The sequence below is a fragment of the Eubalaena glacialis genome, chromosome 19 (assembly GCF_028564815.1).
Source record: "Eubalaena glacialis isolate mEubGla1 chromosome 19, mEubGla1.1.hap2.+ XY, whole genome shotgun sequence".
In the NCBI taxonomy this organism is placed as follows: domain Eukaryota; kingdom Metazoa; phylum Chordata; class Mammalia; order Artiodactyla; family Balaenidae; genus Eubalaena; species Eubalaena glacialis.
Genome location: NC_083734.1, coordinates 13812441 through 13835592, shown reverse-complemented (window position 1 = coordinate 13835592; position 23152 = coordinate 13812441). Strand labels below are relative to the sequence as shown.

At 41.0% G+C, this 23152-nt stretch overlaps 2 protein-coding genes and 2 non-coding genes across 7 annotated transcripts; 1 reads left to right on the top strand and 3 right to left on the bottom strand.

Annotated features, from left to right (window-relative positions):
• The first annotated feature begins 54 nt into the window (after positions 1-54).
• Positions 55-13606, top strand: SRR (serine racemase). Its single transcript, XM_061175749.1, has 9 exons — positions 55-110; positions 2699-2933; positions 8267-8438; positions 9877-10003; positions 10193-10296; positions 11790-11909; positions 12043-12117; positions 12722-12931; positions 13264-13606. Exons 2-9 carry the CDS (start codon positions 2905-2907, stop codon positions 13459-13461), a joined length of 1035 nt encoding a protein of 344 aa, XP_061031732.1. The 5' UTR covers positions 55-110; positions 2699-2904; the 3' UTR covers positions 13462-13606.
• TSR1 (TSR1 ribosome maturation factor) lies at positions 12149-22816 on the bottom strand. Of its 4 annotated transcripts, none has more exons than XM_061175745.1 (15): positions 22704-22816; positions 22413-22516; positions 21858-22077; positions 21610-21744; positions 20813-21237; positions 19878-20037; positions 19287-19444; positions 18832-19028; positions 17912-18074; positions 17456-17566; positions 16581-16713; positions 15166-15282; positions 14306-14446; positions 14127-14201; positions 12149-14001 (listed from the first exon to the last, which is right to left on the bottom strand). In XM_061175745.1, the coding sequence occupies exons 1-15, from the start codon at positions 22798-22800 to the stop codon at positions 13823-13825; spliced, it is 2415 nt and encodes an 804-aa protein (XP_061031728.1). In that variant the 5' UTR covers positions 22801-22816; the 3' UTR covers positions 12149-13822. The 4 variants fall into 4 exon arrangements, with proteins under 4 accessions (XP_061031728.1, XP_061031731.1, XP_061031729.1 ...); XM_061175748.1 differs by having other exon boundaries at positions 22027-22077; positions 22696-22796; XM_061175746.1 differs by having other exon boundaries at positions 22027-22077; positions 22413-22636; positions 22704-22782.
• On the bottom strand, positions 16354-16448 carry LOC133081000 (small nucleolar RNA SNORD91 family). Its single transcript, XR_009698676.1, has one exon. It is a non-coding gene; the product is annotated as a small nucleolar RNA SNORD91 family (small nucleolar RNA).
• LOC133081002 (small nucleolar RNA SNORD91 family) lies at positions 17220-17314 on the bottom strand. Its single transcript, XR_009698678.1, has one exon. It is a non-coding gene; the product is annotated as a small nucleolar RNA SNORD91 family (small nucleolar RNA).
• Positions 22817-23152: the final 336 nt, after the last annotated feature.

The following is a 23152-nucleotide window of genomic DNA, read 5'->3' as shown; positions in this document are numbered from 1 at the left end:
GGAAGAGGCGGGCCGCGAGCCTGGGCGGGGGCAGGCGGGCGCCGCGCATGCGCAAAGGTGTGGCCGGGAAGGTGCGCTGAAGCTGGAGTTGGAGGCGCGGCGCCTGGGAGGTGAGGTGAGGTCTGACCCGGCCGAGCCAGGCCAGGCAAGGCGGGCGTTCGCTGCGGTGGCTGCTCTTGCTGCCGTGGTGGCCTTCGAGGACACCAGTACCAGCCTGGGGCTCGGGTTGACGGGGGCCTTCACCGTCCGGCCGTTTCCCGTCATCTTAGGCCAGGGTCTCCCGCCACAGGCCCGGACTAGTGCCCCAGCCTTTTACTCTGCGACCTTCAAGATCTTGTAGGATAGTTAGTATTATGCCCCTTTTATTTATTTATTTTTTCTTTTTTTAAGATGAGGAAACTGAATCCCACAGAACCGTAGCAAATTGCCCAGGGTGACACAATCGATAATTACCAGAGACTCAAAAGTCTTTTCCTTTATGGCAATCTACGTCCCAAACTTCGTGACTTTTTTTTTTTTTTAAATACAGTATAGATGGCTCTTGCTGAGGGAAGGGGTTGTGTGGAAATAAGTCAGGAGGTGTTATGAGTCGATTTGGGAATTTCTGTACCACTGTGGATTCTGGGAAAAATTACTTGACTTTCCTGAATCTCAGGTTGATTTTTTTTTTTTTTTTCATCTTTAAAATGTAACTGGATCTGAATACTGGTACTTTACCTGTTTGTTCATGAGCCCCGTGTTCAGAACTGTGGTGGAACTCCCTCCTCTTGCAAGGCCGCTTCCCTCCACCTCTTGCTCCTTCCCAGTCCCGCACAACCTATTGGACCTCTACACCATCAAAGAATAGTTACCGATTATTCCTTAGACTGGGCCTAAAAGATTTAAACAATCTCTGACAACTCATTCAATTCATATTAGGTGGCAGACGCTTCGCCTCCACGAAGTTCTCAACAGATGGAGAAAGTCAATAGATAACAAAAGAAGGGGAGTGATTGGAGTGGTCAGAGCAAATGGCAATCTTTAAAACAGATATGAAAGAAATAGGAAAAAAATGTTTAAAACTAATTTGTTTTCATAGTGAAATTGACGAGGACATGGCAACAGTTTTTTTTTTCAATGGAAAAATAATCTGAAGAAAACTTTCTTAGGAAAAACACCATTGCCAAATTAATACAGCAGTATCAATGAGCTGCAGATGAGATATGCCAAAAGTTAAACCAGCTCAAAAAATTTTATGAGAACTCAGAGGGAAAATATAATAGATAGAAACTATTGAGAGGTAAAGGTACGAGATATGGAGAATGGATCCGGAAAACTAATAATCAAATATGAGTCCAGAAGGTGATAACAGAACTGCCTGAGGAGGAGCAATAATCAAATATATAATAGAAGAAAATTTACTAAGTTGATGGAAAATTTGGATTTAAGACTTAAATTCAACCCTCAGATTTAAAGGGTTCACGAAATACCAGGTGGAAATAAGTGAAAAGACAACCATATTTAGACCTGTATCACAATGAAAGCTGAGTTTAAAGAATAAAAATATGTGCTGATATATTCAAGATACATTGTTAATTTTTTAAGCCAATTGCAGAACAAGATATAGAGTATGGTTCTGTCTGAGTGCAGCAAAACCATTTATTGCATATGTAAATTTCTATATAAATACATCAAAAAAGATGTGGAAGAATACATACCAAACTTTTTTAAATGGTTATCTTGGGAATTCCCTGACAGTCCAGTGGTTAGGACTCCAAGCTCTCACTGCCGAGGACCCGGGTTCGATCCCTGGTTAGGGAACTAAGATCCCACAAGCTGCACAGCACGCCCAAATAAATAAATAAATAAGTAAAAATGAAAGTTAATAAGCTACGTATTCAACAAGGGTAGAAAAAGAAAATAAAAATAGAAGGAAGAAATAAAGATAAAATCAGAAATAATAAAGGAAAAAGAACAGCACTTGATAAATTGAAGCACTCATTCTTCAAAAATAGACATTAAAATAGACACATTTCTGGCAAAAAATTTTGAAAATTCAAAAGACTTCCTACCAAATGCTTCATAGGTAATGCAAACTTAGCTCATCAAATCTCTGATTTTCCCCTAAAATATTTGTTTCTTTGCCAGCCTTATATCTCAGTAAATTATACCACCATCTAAGTCGAAACCCAGGAGTTATCCTTGACACCTCCCTCGCCCTCAGTCCCCACATTCAATCCAATATCAGGATATGTCTCTTTTATATCTGTAGTGGTGACGTATGGAGTTCATCACCTCAACATTTTCCCCTTCCTTTTCTCTTGAAAACTGTCCCTTACTCTCACTCAGAAGTACTTTCTCTTTTCCTTTTTCTATTTCCTTTTTTCCTTTCTTTCCTCTTTTACTCCCTTCATTTGCTTCTATTTTTCCCTCAGGTGCAGAGATTTGAGGCAGTCCTGCTGTTCAGTTCACATTATCATCAACAAGGCCTTTCTCATTTTATCTTTTTTTCCTTCATTCCAATTCCCAGTCATGTTCCTTCCCTCTTCCTTCAGTAGCCACTCTAATGTGTTTGATACATGTCCTTGGATATACATGTATCTGAATAATATATAGTATTGTTTTGTATATGTATGTGTTTTAAATGTATATATTTGATATTATGTTATAGAAATCATTGTTTCTGTTTCATGTTTCTGTAAATACTTCTATTGCATAGTATTGTCTTAAATGACCTCACACCCTTGGCCACTGGTCTTGGGCCTGGATGGGCCAATCAGAGTCCCTACCCAGAATTTTTTTAACTGAAACTAAGAAAAAAAAGAAAATCCCTCTCCAGTTTGGAAGCCGTAAAATGTAAAACACAGGAGCTGTCAGCAGCTATGTGTCCTGCCATGTGGAACCAGCTGGTCTGCAGTGAAAAGAATGAAGCCGACATGCAGAAAGCAGCAGAGGTGAGAAACAATGAGAAAGTCCTGGAAAATCTCAAAGTCCCTAGTTCCAGTTGTTCCTGATGTGCCATGTTCCTGCCCTTCCCATGGTTCAACTCTTCCTTGGATTCCATGAGCCAGTAAATTCTCATCACCTCCCTCTTGTGCCTAAGCCAGTTCAAATTGGGGTTTTATCACTCGTAACCAAGAGGTCTAACTAATTATAATCTCCAAAATGTATGTGCGTGTGTGTTTTTTAATTGCAGTAAAATACACGTAACATGAAATATACCATCATGACCATTTTTAAGTGTACAGTTCAGTAGTGTTAAGTACATTCACATTGTTGTACAACCAATCTCCAAAACTCTTTTCATCTTGCAAAACTGAAACTATACCCATTGAACAACAACTTCCCATTGCCCCCTCCTCCCCACAGCCTCTTACAATCACCGTTCTACTTTCTATGGATTTGACTACTCTAGGTACCTCACATAAGTGTAACCACATGGTATTCGTCTTTTTGTGACTGGCTTATTTCAATTGTCAGAATATCCCCAGGATTCATCCATGTTATAGCACATGTCAGAATTTCCTTTTTTAAGGCTAAATAATATTTCATTGTATGTATATATCACATTTTGTTTATCCATTTATCTGTCGCTGGATACGTGGGTTGCTTCCACCTTTTGGCTATTACGAATAATGCTGCTATGAACATAGGTGTACAAATATGTCTTTGAGACCCTCATTGAATTCTTTTGGGTATATAATCAGAAGTGGAATTGCTGGATCATATGGTAATACTGTTTAATTTTTTGAGGAACTACCATACTGTTTTCCACAGCAACTGCACCATTTTACATTTCTACCAACAGTGCACAAGGACTCCGGTTTTTCTACATCCTGCCAACACCTGTTATTTTCCGAGTTTGGGGTTTTTTTAAATAGTAGCCATCCTAATAGGCATAAGGTGGTATCTCATTGTGGTTTTGATTTGCATTTCTCTAATGATTAGTGATGTTGAGCATCCTTTCATGTGCTTGTTGGCCCTTTGTATATCTTTTTTGGAGAAATGTCTATTCAAGTCCTTCGCCCATTTTTCGATGGGTTTGTTTTTCCAAAATGTATCTTGAATGATTATTTTTTTCTACCTCCACTTTCACCATACAAGCCCCCCTGTTGTTTTTCGTGTGGACAACTGTAATACTTCATAACTGGATACCTTGATTCCACTCTTATCTCTTTCCTTTTCATTCATTGCAATGTAGCAAGTGATTTTCTGTAAATATGGATTCTAACATGTCACTTACCTGCTCAGAATTCTCCAATGGCATTTTAAAAAAAATTTTTATTGGAGTATAGTTGATTTACAATGTTGTGTTAGTTTCCACTGTACAGCAAAGTGAACTCTTTTTTAGATTCTTTCCCATATAGGTCATTACAGAGTATTGAGTAGCATTCTCTGCTATACAGTAGGTCCTTATTAGTTATCTATTTTATATATAATGGTGTGTATATGTCAGTCCCAATCTCCCAATTTATCCCTCCCCACCCCCTCCCCTGGTAACCACAAGTCCAATGGCATTTTATTGCTCTTAAAAAAAAATCCATGGACTTCCCTGGTAGTCCATTGGTTAAGATTCCACGCTTCCACTGCCGGGGGCGTGGGTTCAATCCCTGGTCTGCGAAGTTCTGCATGCCGTGAGGTGCGGCCAAAAAAATATTCCATGAGTCATGGTCCCTTATGATCTAGACTCTGCCAACTTCACTCTCCTTATCTCTTATCACATTTCCCATTGATCACATTTTCAGATACACTGACCTTTTAATTCCTGGAAAATGCCAATCTCTTTCCCTCCTTAAAGCCTTCACATAATATTATTATTCCCTCTACCTGAAACACTTTCCCCACTACTCTGCCCATTCATCTTTTAGGTCATAATTTAATTTTACTTCTCAAGAAAAAAAAAACTAATTATTCACAAAATAATAAAAATTCACTTCTACATAGAGGGTCTTCATTGACCTCCTTCACTGATCTAAATAAGGCCTCCCACTATAGTATCCTATCATAATACACTTCCCTAAGTTAACACATCAATGTTTGTAAATACATATTTAATTGGATTATTTGTTAGACACCTCTCCAATACATTGTAATCTTTATGAGAGGAGGAACAAGTCTACTTTGCTAATACTATATCCCCAGATCAAACAGTATCTGACACAGAAGGTGCTCAAATTTGTTGAATGAATGAATACCACAGATATGAAAAATACTTAGAAATATTAATATGTACAGCTTTATACTAATAAATTTAAATTAAGTGATTTTACAAAAAAAGATTACTGAAATTAATTCAGGAGGAGATGGCAAATCCATATAAACCAGTAACTATGAAGTCATTGAAAAAGTTACGAGAGGTACATTTTTAAGATAAAGACAAATTATCTTTATTTGCAGATAGCATGATTGTTTAGAGAATAAACTGTAAAACTATTAGATCTAACAAGATAATCTGGTAAAGTATCCTATTACATGATAAATATACAAAAATTATTAGCTTTCGTATACATCATCAGTAAGCAGTTTAAAAATCTAATTTTAAAAATGCCTTATCTCAAAAGCAACAAAAATATACTTAGGCATAAATTTAATCAGATCTATACAGGGCATAAATACATTATGATAAGTTTACTAAGAAACCTAAAACAAAAAGACTTTACTAAATTAAAAGACACCCATGTTAATGGATGGGGAGACTCAATATTTTTAAATGTCAATCATGCCCCCAATTCATTTGTAGATTGTACAGTGGAATTTCTGCAACCTTGGTAAAGGATTTCTGAAATTCATTTGGAAGAATTGGTGTGTGAGAAAAGCCAATAAATTTTAGAAAGAGAAATCAGGGAAGAACGTATTAATACAATGAACAACTGGGAAAGGAATTGGCAGTCTGATCAATGGAACAAAATACTAAATCCAGAAAAGCCCCAAGCATTAATAGATATTTAATTTTTTATAAATGTATTTCAAAGGAAAGGATGATTCAGTCAGTAAATGGTATGTTAAAGATTCACAAAAGAATTAGTGGCCAGTAAGTATACAGAAAAAATGTTCAGGGACTTCCCTGGTGGCACAGTGGTTAAGAATCCGCCTGCCAATGCAGGGGACACGGGTTTGATCCCTGGTCCGGGAAGATCCCACATGCCGCGGAGCAGCTAAGCCCGTGTGTTGCAACGACTGAGCCTATGCTCTAAAGCCCGTGAGCCACAACTACTGAAGCCCACATGCCTAGAGCCTGTGCTCCGCAACAAGAGAAGCCACCGCAATGAGAAGCTCGGGCACCGCAACGAAGGGTAGCCCCTGCTCGCTGCCAACTAGAGAAAGTCCAAGTGCAGCAACGAAGATCCAACGCAGCCATAAATAAATAAATAAATTTATATATAAACAAAAAAGAATGGATAAACAACAAGGTCCTACAGCACAGAGAACTATGCTAAATATCCTGTGATAAACCATGATGGAAAAGAATATGAAAAAGAAGGTATGTATATGTATAACCGAATCGCTTTGCTGTACAGCAGAAATTAACACAACATTGTAAATCAACCTAACTTCAATAAAAAAAAAAAAAGTTCAGTCACTAGTAATTAAAGAAATGTAAACTACTAGACATACTTCATTAAATTGACAGATAAGAATGATACAGTAAGGGTGAAGGAAAATAGTCATTCCTTAGAAAGTGCTGTTGGAGTATAAATTGATATAATCTATAACTCCTCTGGAGATCAGTTTGGCAGTGGTATCAAAAGCCTTAGAAGTGTGTATGCCTTTTAATGTAAAATACCACTGGTGGAATCTACTCAAAGCATGTATAGAGATAAACAGAGAGCTTGCAACAAGGCTGTTCATTACATCATTATTTATCATAGCCAAAAAAAACAAAAAAGGAAATCTAAATGTTCAACAACAGAGTTATCTAAAACTATGGTATTTTTGTAAAAAGAAGTACTAGTAAGTCATTTCACTAGAAATCACATAGTGATTTCCCTGGCAGTCCAATGGTTAAGACTTCGCCTTCCAATGCAGGGGATGCGGGTTCAATCCCTGGTCAGGGAGCTAAGATACCACATGCCTCGCGGCCAAAAAAAACAAAACAAAACACAGAAGCAATATTATAACAAATTCAATAAAGACTTTAAAAAATGTTCCACATCAAATAAAATAAAAATAAAAAGTCACATAAATATATCTATTGATAGCAAAGATTCATAGATATATTGTCTGAAAAAAGCAAGTTAACAAACCTGTCAAAAAAGTTTTGTCTGCATATGTATGTGGGCCTGGAAAGAGGGACAACAGAGCTTCAGTAGCCAATTGTCTTTGGAGAGGAAAGCAGATTAAATTGTTTTTCTATTGAACATACATTACCTTTGTTAATAAGGAAAAATAAAGAGAAACTTCATGTTTAAACACTACAGTAAAAATAGTAAAAAGTGGAAGCATAATACAGTTACTGAAAATTATAATTATGAAAACTTTGAAGAATGAGCCAAATGGAAAAGGAGTAAAAATGTTATTTATGGTTTGATTTTAACTGTCATATATGTATATTGAAAAAACAGAAGGAAACATAGTGAACATAATTTATTAAGATGGTAGGATTGTAGGCAATTTTTCCCCTTGGTAAATTGTGAAATATTTTTTTTAAATAAAAATGTGTAGCAGATTTTGAACCCAGTTTATTCAAGCTTCACAATCATGAAAATGTAGAGACCAGTGGCAGTGCCAAGAGATGGATGGTAGGGGTGAGGGCTGAGCTTTAAGCCTTCCATAATCATCACCAGTTATCTCCTATGAGGTTTCAACAGAGCAAACTTATACACCAAGAAACTCAGCTTCAAGAGAAGTTCCCTTATGCAGAGATTCTGGACCCCAGTAATGGAGACAGTCCCCACATTAACACCACAGGCCCTGAGTCTATTTTCCTATGTTATGCATTTTCTTTTTTTTTTTTCTTAAGATTTTTGTTTGGTTGTTTTTTGGGTTTTTTTGTTTGTTTGTTTTAGTTTAAGTTTCACAGCAAAATTGATGGGAACAGAAATTTGCCATATACTCCCGGCCCCCACACATGTATAGCCTCCCCCATTATCAGCATCCCCCACCAGAGTGGTATATTTGTTACAGCTGAACCTACATTGACATGCCATTAGCACCAAAGTCCATAGTTTACATTATGGTTCACTCTTGGTGGTGTACATTCCATAGGTCTGTGTTATGCATTTTCAAAATCTTCATTAAACACATTGTCTAGGCTTGCTTTGACCCCTCTCTTATTCCTGGGTTTCAGAACCATGTGTGATCAGTACTGCATCTCCTTTGCTGATGTTGAAAAAGCACATATCAACATTCGAGATTTTATCCACCTCACACCAGTGCTAACAAGCTCCATTTTGAATCAAGTAACAGGGCGCAATCTTTTCTTCAAATGTGAACTCTTCCAGAAAACTGGATCTTTTAAGGTAACAATCCCTTTTGATAGTGTATCATGTTTCTTTTCAAGCCACATTGATTCTCTTGACCACCCAGTGAGGTAGGTACAATTAATATCTTTTTACAGCTAAAGAAAGGGTTGTAGAAATTTTCCTTTGCTCAAGTCCTGGTTACTTAGCAGCATGGCATTGACAAGAGCCACTTTTACACAATCTCAAAATTCCGTATAATTAAGGTGATCACATATAATTTACTATCCAAACTAGGACATGTTTGTGAATGAAAAGGGGGAACTTGTAACGATTAAACCGAGACCACAGTCATCAACCTGGACACGTGTGATCACCCTGTATATAGCCAAGTTGAAGCATTCACTTTGTCAACTTACTATTTGTTTATACCTTACTATGAATATAAACGATCTAACCCTAGCTCAACCCTCATATAACAGGACCTTTTTCTACAAAATACATCAGTGCCTCTCCTATGCATACAGATAGATTTCTGTGCTGATTTGTTACCAGAATTTTCTGACCGTTAGTTGAACTTTAAGATCCATTCAGGTAAAAATCTGAAAAGCTGCATTTTGCACTGTGCCTAACAGGTATTGTTAGTACCCATTAAGTGGTAGCTTTAGGATTTCAGGAATTTACCTTTTTCCATACCCATTAACTGAGAACTTTTATTTTAAACAAACAAAAACGTCTCCATTCTCTTTTGCCCTTTGCTTCTGCCATGGTTTATTTTTCATTCATCACGCATCAAGCACTTATTTTCACTAACTATACTAGGTGTATGTACACTAGGCCTTGCACCGTATCCATACTTGCAGGGGAAGACAAAATAGGTTGATGACAAGTGTCTTAAAAGAGATACAAACAAGGGCCATGGAAACAAATGAAGTACCTAATTTTGCCTGGGAGAACAAGGAGGTTGAACCAGGTGTTGTTTGATCCAAGTTTTATAGGATGAGTACTTTTAGCCAGATCAGGGAGTGGGGGGAAAGAACTACAGGTAGAGGCATCAGCATGCCAAAAGGTACAGAGTTGTGAGCTAACCTGGTAGGATGGAAACTAGAGGCAATTTAGGATGGCTACAACGGTAGAGGTAGATATGTTTAGAAAGGCTGCAGCTTGTAAGGGATTTGTACTTTTCTTACAAAATAGGCAATCAATGAAAAAGGTAACGTTTGTTTTTTAAAAGCTCACTTTCCTAATCTAGTGGAACTATTAGATGAGAATAATCCTTGAGGCAGGATCAGCTGAGATTTGGTGCTACCAAGTTGAGAAATGAGGCCTCACCAAGGTAGTGGCCAAGATGAACATGAGATATTTAGGAGATAGACTCAGTAAGATTTAGTCATGGAGTGGATGTGCAGTATTGGAAGAGAAAAATGTAAAAAAGCTCCTTGGTTTTTTGAAAAGAATTTTTAACCAAATATATTAATTCACCATTCCTCTTTTCCAGATTCGTGGTGCCCTTAATGCAATCAGAGGCTTGATTTCTGCCACTTCAGAAGAGAAGCCCAAAGCTGTTGTTACTCACAGCAGTGGAAACCATGGCCAGGCTCTCTCCTATGCTGCCAAATTGCAAGGTACTTGATTAATTTCGCAGGGTACTGGGTAGGCTCATCAGAGACGACTGGAAAAGTAGCCTTAACTTTCAGTGAGGTTGGTGATAGCTGTGGGAATAAATTTCCAAGTCCCTGATTACAAGCAAACTGAACATAAATTTCTATCCTAAATTCTGATTTGTACTAACTAAACATGCTTCTCCCTCCCAGGGATTCCTGCTTATATTGTAGTGCCCGAAACAGCTCCCAACTGTAAAAAATTGGCGATACAAGGCTATGGAGCCTCTATAGTATACAGTGAACAGAGTGACGAGGTAAGGAAGAGAGCAATGTTCAGTACCACCTTAACAGCTTTCATAGTAAAATGAAACTTCTCTTCCTACCTTACTGGCTGCAGCTTCTGTCTCCTTTGTTGTTTCTCTAGGTGTTGGCACGCACGACCTTTTCTCTACCTACACTCACTCAGATGATCTCATTAGTCTCATAGTTTAAAATATCACCTACACTCTAACTCCAGCCCTGAACTTTGCTCTTAACCAGGACTTGTACATTCCCACTTGGGTGCCTTAATAGGCATCTCAACCTTACTGTCTAAAACCAAACTCCTCATCTTAATACTGTTCCACCTCCAGTCTTCCCCATCTCAGTAAATGGCAACTTTTATCCTTCATTATCCTCAAAACATGGAGTCACCTTTGAAAGCTCTGATACCCCACATCCAAATCTTAGTCCTACTTTCAAAACATTTCCATAATCCAACTACTTTTTTTTTTTTAATTAATTAATTTTTGGCTGCGTTGGGTCTTTGTTGCTGCGCACGGGCTTTCTCTAGTTGCGGCGAGCGGGGGCTACTCTTCGTTGCGGTGCGCAGGCTTCTCATTGTGGTGGCTTCTCTTGTTGCGGAGCACGGGCTCTAGGCGCGCGGGCTTCAGTAGTTGTGGCTCGCAGGCTCCAGAGAGCAGTCTTAGTAGTTGTGGTGCACTGGCTTAGTTGCTCTGTGGCATGTGGGATCTTCCCGGACCAGGGCTGGAACCCGTGTCCCCTGCATTGGCAGGCGGATTCTTAACCACTGCGCCACCAGAGAAGCCCAATCCAACTACTTCTAACAGCCTCTACCATCACCACCCTGATTCAAACCAATGTCAGTCCTCACCTAGATTCAGTAGCCTCCTAATTGGTCTCTGCTTCCACCCTTGCCCCACGAGTCTTATTTCCAAAAGAGCAACCAGAGCTATCCATTTAGTAAGTCAGAATTTGTCTGTCAGCCCAAAATCCTCCAGTGGTTTCCCATCTCATACACAGTGGAAACCAAAGTTCTTGCAATCATCTATGGCCCAGATGAACTGGCTCATTACTATTTTTCTGACTTCATCTCCCACTATTACTCTCCTCCAAACACTCCACACCAACCACACTTAGTTTCTCAGAGAGCCGAGCACTCCTCTCTGTAGTCTTTGTACTTGCTGTTACTCTTTCCCTGGAATATTCTGGAGATACACAGGACTTGTTCAAATCTATTAAAATGTCACTTTACCAGTGGCCCTTCCCGAGCACCCTATATAAAATAAATTCATTTTTCTCCAAAGCATTTAGACATACCATATATTTACTTATATCCCACCCCTCCTCACCATATTAGAACATAACTCCACTGAGTGCAGGGACTGTTTTGTTCAGTTATATCCCCAGTGCCAAAACAAATTCTGAAAAAAGTAGATGGCAAATAAAGTGTTAAATGACTGAATCTAACTTGTTGGGAACTCTATTAAATACAAATAAAGTAAGCTAAATTAATGTACTCTTTCAGTCCAGAGAAAATGTTACAAAAAGAATTGTGGAAGAAACAAAAGGCATCATGGTACATCCCAACCAGGAGCCTGCAGTGATAGCTGGGCAAGGGACAATTGCCATGGAAGTCCTAAACCAGGTAAAAGCTTAGTTAGTTCTTGTTTAGCTACTTACTGGTAATGCTGTTTGGCCGTAGAACCAATTATTTTATATGTACATATAAAACTGGTTATTAATAGACCTATTTATACTTTATATTCTTTTCACTACAGGTTCCCTTGGTAGATGCACTGGTGGTACCTGTAGGAGGAGGAGGAATGGTTGCTGGAATAGCAGTTACAGTTAAGGTAAGAAAACAGCTTCTGGAGGACTCCCCACTTCAGGCATAGAAGAGTTTATTTTACATCATAGTACATTGTGAATACTTGCTCAACATTCCCCCAGATTGCTATTCCTTCTAATCATCCCTTGGCACTTGAGATAGAAGGCCCTTCTCTTCATCACTACCCTTTTTTCTTTTTTTTGGCCGCGCAGCATGCGGAATCCTAGTTCCCAGTGACTGAACCTGTGCCCCCTGCCGTGGAAACGTGGAGTCTTAACCACTGGACCGCCAGGGAAGTCCCTCACTACCCTTTTCTTAATGAAAACTTTCAGCACAAAAGCCATTACAATGAGCGGCACCCTCACAGTCCTCTGAATTCCATCTCACCAACCTACCATCCAAGTCAGTGGCTACTCTTTTCCCAAGTTACCAGCAGAACCAGCTGTGATCTAGGCAACCGAGGCCAGAGTGGAAAACAATTTCAAGTGCTTAAAGGCCTTATTTCCATTACATCGATTAAAAGAAAGCCTCTTGGGCAGAAATATGTTAACTGTACTAATCATTTTACTGCAAGCATGCAGGCAAAATGCTGTGGCTAGTTGTAAGCTATCTGATATTCCTCTTCCTAGGCTCTGAGACCTGGTGTCAAGGTATATGCTGCTGAACCCTTGAACGCAAATGACTGCTACCAGTCCAAACTGAAAGGGGAACTGACCCCCAATCCCTATCCTCCAGAAACCATAGCAGATGGTGTCAGATCCAGCATTGGCTTAAACACCTGGCCTATTATAAGGGACCTCGTGGATGACGTCTTCACTGTCACAGAGGATGAAATTAAGGTGAGGCCCCAAGAGGAAAGGAAATAACAAAAGAATGGAGCAACTTCTTAGGCAAAACACCCTCCTGTTGTAAGTAGCAACTCACACACTAGGGACTCAACTAGGTGATTTCATGACACGTAGGAGGGTGCCCTAGATGTATTAAGACCGTAGAAGCAGAGTTAGAATGAAAAAAGCCCTGCCCTTCATTGGCAAGCACAAACACATAGCAATAGGAAAATTCAGACGGGGCATATTATATCCCCATCTGGCCTTTAATTATAAAGGCCAACCAACTAGGCTCTTTCCCCTTTTCCCATTTCACTAATTCTTACTCCCTTCTATACCAACAGTATGCAACCCAGCTGGTGTGGGAGAGGATGAAATTGCTTATTGAACCTACAGCTGGTGTTGGAGTGGCCGCTGTGCTGTCTCAGCATTTTCAAACAGTTTCCGCAGAAGTAAAGAACATTTGTATTGTGCTCAGTGGTGGAAATGTAGACTTAACTTCCCTAACTTGGGTGAAGCAGGCTGAAAAGCCAGCTCTTTAGCAATCTGTTTCTGTTTAATATGTGCAAAAGGAAGAAAAGGGATTCAGTGTCTAGACACTTGGAAATTTTGTCTCCTGGTCATTGTCAACTTCCTATCTTCCCCTCTTAAAAAGCTTTCAAAATCCTAATAGAGAATGTATATTTCAGTAAGTTTTAATAGTTTTTTGGACTAAGTTGCAATAGAAAAACATCCATACTTAACTGAGATACCTTGTCAAGGCCAAGAAAAGTCTTCTGCTAAAAGGAGCAGGAGACCTTAAGTAGGCTTAAGTAGAAAACATAAACTGCCCAATCACAACCTACAGGCTCCCAACCCTAGAGTGCTAACTAGTAGCAATGAGACAGAATCCCACTGAATCCATTATTCCATGTCCATTTCAGGCACTGTTGAAGAAATCTCACTTTTCACCCAAGGTACTGGTTCTGGTACGTATGGATCATAAGTCCATTTGGGGAAAACTCTTTTATAGAGGTTCATCAGTACCGTGTCCTGAGATTTTAGCTTCCCATCAAAACTGCACTTCATGTGGCCATGAGTACCTACAAAGAAAACAGCACGAGTTGGTCAAATTTAATAGGAAATTTTAAAGCAGTGGTCTAACCCAATAGTCATTTAGTAGCCCTGGGGAAATCTAGACAAGATCCCAAATCCCACATTCTCTTACCTAAAGGCTCCTTGATGTGTCCCCTACGGCCCCACTTTGTTCTCAGTTCCACCGGTTTAAACCACAGCACATCCTCTTAGAATCAAACACACAGAAGACCAAGATGAAACATTTATCCATAATATATGAATCCAACCTTCATCCCACAAAGGCAATTGGATCCCACCCGTCACACCTACCTCTGTTGAAGAACATGTAACGCACCACTGCCATCTTAGTAAAAATTTTGAAAGGATGACCACTCAGAACAACTCTCTTGATGACCATTCTGTCTGGATCCACTGACAACAGATGGCCTGTGGCAATGAGGCTGTGCATTCCTAAGGGGCAAAAGCAGAGCAGCAGGAGTCCATAGGTCAAAGCCTTCATTTATTGTCCAGTCCATTTAAAGACCTATGCGAGATCTTAGGGAAACAAAATAGGGATGTACTATGCTGCCCCTCCTGGGTTCATGGCAAAGATCACTAAGTGATATTCCTGCTGAGCCTATCCTCAGAACCTACCCTAAATATAGCACTCTGAGCAGCCTCTACCAATTAGCTACGGTTTGCAAGCAAGATAAAACCCCATTTGTCATCCTTGCCTCAGACCCAATATGAGGCTGAGATTGGGATTTTTTTTTTTTTTTTTAATTTATTTATGGCTGTGTTGGGTCTTCATTTCTGTGCGAGGGCTTTCTCTAGTTGTGGCAAGCGGGGGCCACTCTTCATCGCGGTGCGCAGGCCTTTCACTATCGCGGCCTCTCTTGTTGCGGAGCACAGGCTCCAGACGCGCAGGCTCAGTAATTGTGGCTCACGGGCCCAGTTGCTCCGCGGCATGTGGGATCTTTCCAGACCAGGGCTCGAACCCGTGTCGCCTGCATTGGCAGGCAGATTCTCAACCACTGCGCCACCAGGGAAGCCCTGAGATTGGGATATTTTGAGAACCATCATTACCTTTTTTGTGCCATTTGGCCCCCAAATATAAATACAGAAAGCAGTTAATCTTATTAAGGACCCACAGGCCTATTGGCCTATTCACCTCTGTGAACTCAACTTACCATTGCTGTTCTGTTTGAAAAGCAGCACAGATGCAGGAGGAAAAGTGATAGGGGCATATACTGTCACCACCAGGGCCAAGTCAGCAGTCAGGAATCTCTGAAATTTATGTTTATCCGCTGCCATAAAGGTTAAAAAAATAAAACCCAAAAAATATTTTGAGAAACAATAGGTAATCCAGAGGCCTGTGAAAAGCGGTATCACTGCAACTCTTAAACCTAAGGCAACTAGTGTTTCTTTATCCCACTAGTCCTCCAAACATTTTCTGGCCTCAATACAACTGAAAGATACAACCCAATCCTATCAGTGATTTTTCAACTGGAGGTAGAATCTTGGAGCTTAAACTATATTTTGGGGTTGGAAAAAGTTCTCCAGGTGATTCTGATACACATCACCCCCTACCTCATTTGAGAATCAGTGCTTTACAAAAAAACACTCCACTAATTCAACAGCTCTTAGTCTTGAGCCAAGGATTGGCAAACATTTTCTGTAAATGGTCAGATAGTAAATACTTTAGGCTTTGTGGCCATATAGACTCTGTTCCAACTACTCAACTCTCACTGTAGCACAAAAACAGCCACAGACATTTTTAAAAAATTAAACAAAAAAGCACAACTGTGTTCCAACAAAACTTTACTTAACAAAACAAGCAGTGGGACAGATTTGGCCCAAGGGCCAAACTTTACTAATCTCTTCTTGAGGACTATCTAGATCTTGTCTTTACCTTCAACGAAACCCTCCCCCCTTTTTAATACTGAATGTTATAGGGAAACAAAATATTTTAAGGGAAAGAGAAATTAATCCTTCATTTAGACAGCATGGCTGGTGAGAAAAGAAATTATCCAGAGCATCCATTAACGCTGCCTTTATCACCTTCCTCCAGCCATTGCTGAGAGTTGAGAGTGTAGGTAATGTTCAGAAGCCCCCAAGTTAATGCAAACATCTTCCCACTCCTAATACGTAAGAGCACAATCGTTTTTTGTCATAAAAGTATTCCTGGTCACCACTCTCTAAATTCTCATGCAGTCTCAACATCTCAGAAGCCACACACTCTGCTTTATCCAACTGAGGGCCACCCCTAGCCTTCACCCACACGGCCACTGGCACAACGGATGCCAAGGGTTCCATGACACATCATCTCTAGAAAGCAGCCAACTCCTATCCAAAACCTCCTCTGCAGCAAATACTCATGGCAGAGAAGCCTCAGCACCACACAGAGGTTGCATCACTGGGATGCTTCAGACAGGTTCAGACACTTTGAATGGAAACATCATTGGCTCCTAAACCAGAGTACTGAAAATACCTCTAACCCAGAGACTGAGAGTTTGAAATGGTGTATTCTGCACCTCTCCCCAAATCTCAGTCCCCTAAAAGACAGTAAGATGGACAAGAACCGAGAAGCTTCCCTACTGCTTACCTGCAGTGTGCTGAGAGAATAAAGGTGAGGCTCGGAAGCGCCTGAATCCACAGTGGAAGATCAGCTCCTCTTTAGCTTTCACAGGTTCAGTGTTGCCAGGGTGCCGGCTCACCACCATATTAAGTACTGACATCTGGGGACCAAATAGAAAAACAGAGCTTCACAACAGGAATAGAAGAGCCTAACCTGCAAGAAGGCAAACCAAACCAGCAGATTAGATTCACTCTAAGAACTGACAATACTAATTTATGGTGGAGTGTAGATGAAGAGACACAAATTCACCTTTTACCTTCACCAACAACTGGCATTCAAATAGAAAATATGCTGGTTTTCAGAGCTTTCATGTCCCTGCTACACTAGGTGACCTTCCCATGTCTAACATGCAAGAGCTCAACATCTGCCACAAAATCAGTGCCTACAAGTCACTCACTCATCACACACCTCTAAACCACACTCATTCAAGACCCTTCTTGCCTCAACCCTTACTCACAGTGACCAAAAGGCCAGAGCTCTCACATACACCCCAACCTACATGACTGCTGGCCACCAAGAGAAAAACGATCTATACCTTGGCACTAACCCTGTTTATTTTTATGGATGCCAACCCTTTGTTAAAGTGTGACCTGACAAACGTACGTATCTCAGAGAAGTCTCAGAACCACACAGAGATCACGTCACTGAGATGTATCAGACAGGTTCAGACATGTTGGGTAAAACCATCATCGACTTCTCTGTCATCCTCTCTGACTTCTAATCATAAAGGCAGACTTCTGCATCCCAATGAGCAAAATGTCAGTCACACAAAACTTTAGACTGCCAGACAAAACTGGTTGGAAAGTGTCATAACTCCCATTTCCCACAAGACGCTAACTCACCTTCTGTTCATGAGGTAGTAAAGAAAATGCAATCAAGGGTGCACCTCGCCTGAAGTGCTCAACCACTGAGACAGGGACTTCAGAGACATGAAGTGTGACATACCAGCCAACCTGCCAGAAGAAAGCAGAAAACAATCATGCAATTACCCTTAAGGTCTCAATAATGATGAAGCATTTCTCCAAATATGTTAAAAAGTCTCTCAGACTACCATAAAGCCAATCCTCACCCTTCAAGACTGCCTTTCACAGATGCCTCAACTACCTAGATTAAGCTTTTTCAGTGAACATCTCTGATACCTCTTTGTTCCCAATATCACTCTTATCGGTGACTCAGTAGCTCCTCTAATTCAGCTGTAGGCAGCACAAAACTAAGGTAGTCATGCCAACAGAAGGAGTAGAGGGGGCACCTTGGCAAACAAAAACAAATTATAGGGATGCACAAAGGAAGGCAGATACCTCAGCTCCTTCAACCTCTTTTTCTTCAATCTCTTTAAAGATGCGTCTCCTAGTATTCATAAAGTTCTGAAACTGAAAGATCCGAGCATAATCTTGAGGGAGGTTTTCCTTAGGATCCCATGGAGATGTCCGGAAGCTCTTGAGGCCTCTGTATTTCTGAAATCTAGAACACCGAGGATATTTTAAAGAAATTAATAGTGAAATTTATATGGTGCTACTTAACCGTTTCACTCAACTCACTTCTAAAATGGCTAAGGCTTGAAGAAAAAAAAAGAAAAAAACACAAAATTTTTTTTTTAGTTTTTGAAAAATAAATAAGTAAATAAATAAAATGCCTAAGGCTTTAGCTTAAAAGAACTCACTATCTCTCAAAATAACCTAACAGCTTAAATCAGAACCACACTCCAAAACAGCCTGAAACAAGTATTTCAGCACCAAACCCCAGCTTCTTAAAAGTATTTACAGTGGCTCCCTGGTGCATATCAGGGAGCGGCTCTTTAACCTGACTAGCATCGTCCTGATAAAAGCCTTATCTCTCTAATATTCAGCATAAACTCTCTGGACTCACCTTTAGAGCAAACAGGATCATCTACATCTTCATTCTTTTATTCTCACTGTTCTACCCAAACTTCCCCAAATCTCCAAATGTTATATACTTTGAGTCTTAGCTCCAAAGGAAGCATTTGCTAATTAATCACAGCATTTCCTTCAGTAATGTACTATAACATTATTAGTCTGTACTACACAGTCTAGAACATGAACATTGTTTCCCGTATGTCTGTCTTACCTTCCCATATAGTATTAGCCCTTCAGGAGCAAGAACAATGTATTTTTCTTCTTTTACATCACACTGACATAGTTCTGAGCCACGTAAGTTTTAAATAAAAACATACTGATTGATCTTAGACTTGTTGACTAACCGAATTCTAGCAGCCACGTCACGGGGGGTATCTACTTCATCTGGAAACATCTCTTCCAGTCTTTCTTGTTTATATTTCTCCAGCATTTTTCCCTCAGCCTCTTCATCCACTTTCTCATCATACAGATCATCACGCACGGACTCTCCTATAGTCACAGTTTCACATTCCTCCTCTTCTTCCTTTTCACTACCCTCATCCTGTAGAATGAAGGATTACAATTTCAGAGGAAACCCACATCTCTACCCTAAAGGCCATCGAGCTAAAATAATTCTACTAGATACCTAGTCCAAACCAGTATCAATTCTAATAGAGACTAAGTTATAAAACAAAGTCTCATTCCCAGCAACAAAGTCGTTCCTAAGAAACTGACCACACATACCCCTTAAGGTCAGGAATGCACCTTGCCTTGCATTTGGGGCTGTATATAGAAGTTGCCCAAGGGCCCATTTCCTTACCTGAGATTCCTCTTCCATAAAATCCTCATGTTCCATATCATCATACTCATCTCCTTCCCCACCACTTTCACCATCCTCATCCAAAATCCATTCAGCTTGATAACTGGATGTTCCTTTGGGAACCTTCTTTACTACCTTGGAACTTTCCTTCAATAAGTCTGTAAAAGCCCAAATGAGTTAAGTAAATTATATACCTCCTTCCCTCCCCTATTACTTTGGGCATTCTCACATAGGCAAGATATTACATATTGCTACCAATACCAGGAACTCTGGCAGGAACTATAAATAGAACAGACTCCTTCCCAATTTAATTCAGCTGCCTCAGAACTAGCAATACTTACACAGCTAAATAAGTCCTATAATAAATCAGAAGTTGTTTATCTGTTCATTAGGAAACAATAACGTAAGTAATTTTGAGAAACGAAATAAAGCTGTGTCCAATGTTTGCTTAGTGAAAACATACAGCCTTTGGAGGTAAGAGAAGACTTCCAAATACTTCATCATCCTACTCTACCTTATAAGGTCCTCACTGTGAGCAGCTAGACAAAACCCACAATTCTAGGCCAGAATTTCAAGTTTGCCAACACCAACCATTTGCTTCACTCAGCTCCTCCTCCGTGGGCCAGGTCTGTTCCCCCTCCATTGGATCTGGGATAACCTCTGTTTGCAAAGATTCTTGTCTGTCAGGGTCTGCCTTCATTAGGACCTTCAGGTCTTCCTCCATATCAGCTACAGCATCTGTAGCACAAATCTGAAAACCCAAACAGTTGATGGTCAATTAAATATTAGCCAAAAATCTACTAAATCTAACATAATAACCAGAAAGATCTAGAAATAACATAGTCCTCAAATAGAAGAATAGAAAGTGAAAACTTGTCAGAATTTTTCAAATGGTTCTATTTCCTACCATTCTAGGTCTATACCTCTGCTTGGCTCTTGAGACCTTTCATAATCTGGTCTCATGCCTACCTTTTTATTACATACCTTACTCCCATCAAGCTGTTATCTTCAGAGTTCAAAGAAACCCTTTGATCCATCACTTTGCCTAGGTTCATGTTGTCTTTATTTGCTAGGATATTCTTCCATCTCTTTTCAACTCATAAATCACGTTCATCCTTCTCAACACCTAGCGCAAGTCTCATCTCTTCTGTGAAGCTTGCCAGTCTTCTTTCTCAACTTCCACTGCAGGTGTGCCCTCAACCATGCTTTCTTAATCTTTATTTCACAGGTCTTTGCCATTTTTTTCTTACCTAATTAAGTTGTCTAGGGAAAGAGACTACAACCTGTGTGCCTTCTATAAATTCAGAGCCAATTGCTATGCAAGGCATCTACAAAGTACTGGATAAGTATATGAATATAGCAACTTATTTGTAGTTGACTACTGCCTTATTTCGAACTAGCTGTTACCTCCAGGGACTAGGATAGTTGTCCAAGTGTGCAGACAGACTACCCTCTCTGTAGTTCCCATCCTCTGCCAGCTTACACATGAATCTACAATACATAGTTTTTAAGAAGACCAATCTTACCTCCATTGCCATGCCTGGGTCCTTTGGGGATTTGATCACTCTAGGATTTAAAGGGAAAGGGTCCATAGGGGCATCTATCTGTTTCATCTGGAAATCACCATGTCCAATGATATGCAGCAAGCTATTTACATTCAGAGCCTGCCCACGAACATAGCCTGAGATCTTCAAGGTGCCCACCAAGTTATTCTCTTCACTAGGCACAAAGTCAGCAGCATGAGCAAATAGGTAGGCGTGCCGATCTCGAAAGGCAAGATGCCGTTGCTTTTGGTTAGCCAACTGCCTGAGCAGCATCCCTGCCTCCTGTTGAGTGTCTAACAGGAGGAGTCTGTCATCAGGAAAGCGCTTCTCCACTGCTTTACTTAGCTTCTTCCTGACATCTGTTTGTTTCTTCAGTGGGAAGCCCGAAACCCCCTGGACAGCTAATGCTGTGAACAAAAGAGAAAGGGTATCATGACTTGTTGCTTCACTATATGAAAATCCCCCCTGTGGCTCACAAACAAGCTAACAGTTCAGTTGTGAGCCCAGAGATCACTGGGAAACCCAACACTCAGCTACTCTAAAGAAATTTCACAATAAAACCAAACTTCATATTCTTCTTCTTTCTCTGGGCAATGGGCAGTCCAGAAATAAAAAGACATCTTGATAGGGAACTTGTAAACAATGGACCAAGTTAAGGCCATACATGTACAACCCTCCAATAGTATCAAGCATCAGACATAGTGTCTGGCAAATTGTAAGTGCACTATACATGCTAATTCACTTCCTTCCTTGGCCTCCAATACTCCCAACTCACTTACTATAAGTGGGAAGGCCCTGAGCAAAGAGGCAGGAAAGGCAGTAATCCCCAGTGCTATCCCAGCCTTCTAGTGGATCAAGGAGGAACAGGATGGTATCAGCCACTTTAGCCATGTCTAACACAGTGTGCAGATCCCCTGGAAATAGAAGACAGTAGGAAGAGGTGGTTGACATCAGCACGTTATACTAAAAAAATATTACCACTAATACACAAAACATAGTGATAGAAAATATTATTGTATGCTCTAACCTGGCCTTGCAGATGTAAAAAACCACCGATGTTTCAAGCGGGGGCCTAACAGCATAAAGCTATGGGTGCTTCCCCATTCATTCAAGTGTACTGTTCCAGTGTCCCTATCCTGAAGCAGTCGAAAGGCCTCTGGCAGGGAAATCCTGTTGTGCAGGGGAACCACCAGTACCTGATGAGGAGGGCCATCCTTGCTGCCGAGCTGTCTCTTTTCTGCCAAAACCTGAGGAAAGAAAGGATCAGAGAACATCTCAATGTTTCAGTACTTTGTTTCGGTACTGCATTTCCACCAGTACAGATGCCCACCCCCACCCTCCAACCAGCATCTCTCTTGTAAAAGGTGTCACGTATGCCAAGGAGGCGGGCAGGAGCTAGGAACAAAGCAAAAAACGCTCTAGCATGAGTCTGGGCCAGCACGCCTGACACGTGCTCTAGGGTTACTCTCCATCCCTGGCCCCTTCCCAGGCCCCTTCCCAGGGTCACATTTTCTAGTTCGAGGCATTACCCGCCTAGAACGGTTGTGAAGCCACACCATTCCCCAATCCCCGGTCCTCTCACCGCCTCCTTCTTCTGCTTTCGGAGCTGGCTGGCGCGATGCCTCTGGTCCACTTTGCTGAGATCTTTTCTCACCTTCTTGCTTAGGGTTTTCAGTGCTAGACGGCCTGGAGGGAGACCAGAAAGGGCTCTTGCGCAGGGCACTAGTAGGTCTAGAAAGGAGATCCCTCTCTGCTCTCCTCAGAGCCTTTGCGCGGGGTCCAGGCCGGAGTAGGTAGGAGCTCATTCTGGGCACGAAGAAAAGCAGTTAATATCGACTAAACATCCCTTCTTCCTCCAACCCTACCTTCTTACCCTTGCCGTCCCGCTGCGCGGATCCCCGACCCCGATGCCGCCCGCCTTTATGAGCTTTATTCTGCTGCTTAAGCGGGCCAGAGCGATGAGCCGCCATGCTGCTGCTCACGTGTACCACTTCGGCACTACTTCCGGGCCGAACCAAGCGCTTCCGGTCCCCGCCTTGGGGGCGTGTCCTCGCCCGGCGGGGCGAGGCTCTTCGTGTCTTCCCGCGAGGGTCATTTACACCCGCTTCCGAGAGCACGGCGCCCGCGTCTCCACACAACCTGCTCGTAAACTTTTCCCAGGCGGTGGTCCGCTGTTGCGGGCTTTAAAACGCCGGATGTAGACTCGAGGTTTGGGCTTTCAGTCTCGGAGAGCTGTTTTGCTCCCTTGTATTTTTATTTTTTGCGCTATCAAGTTGCATCACTTAGGAAGAGTCTCCATTTGTGCGATAGAGGGCTAAGCCC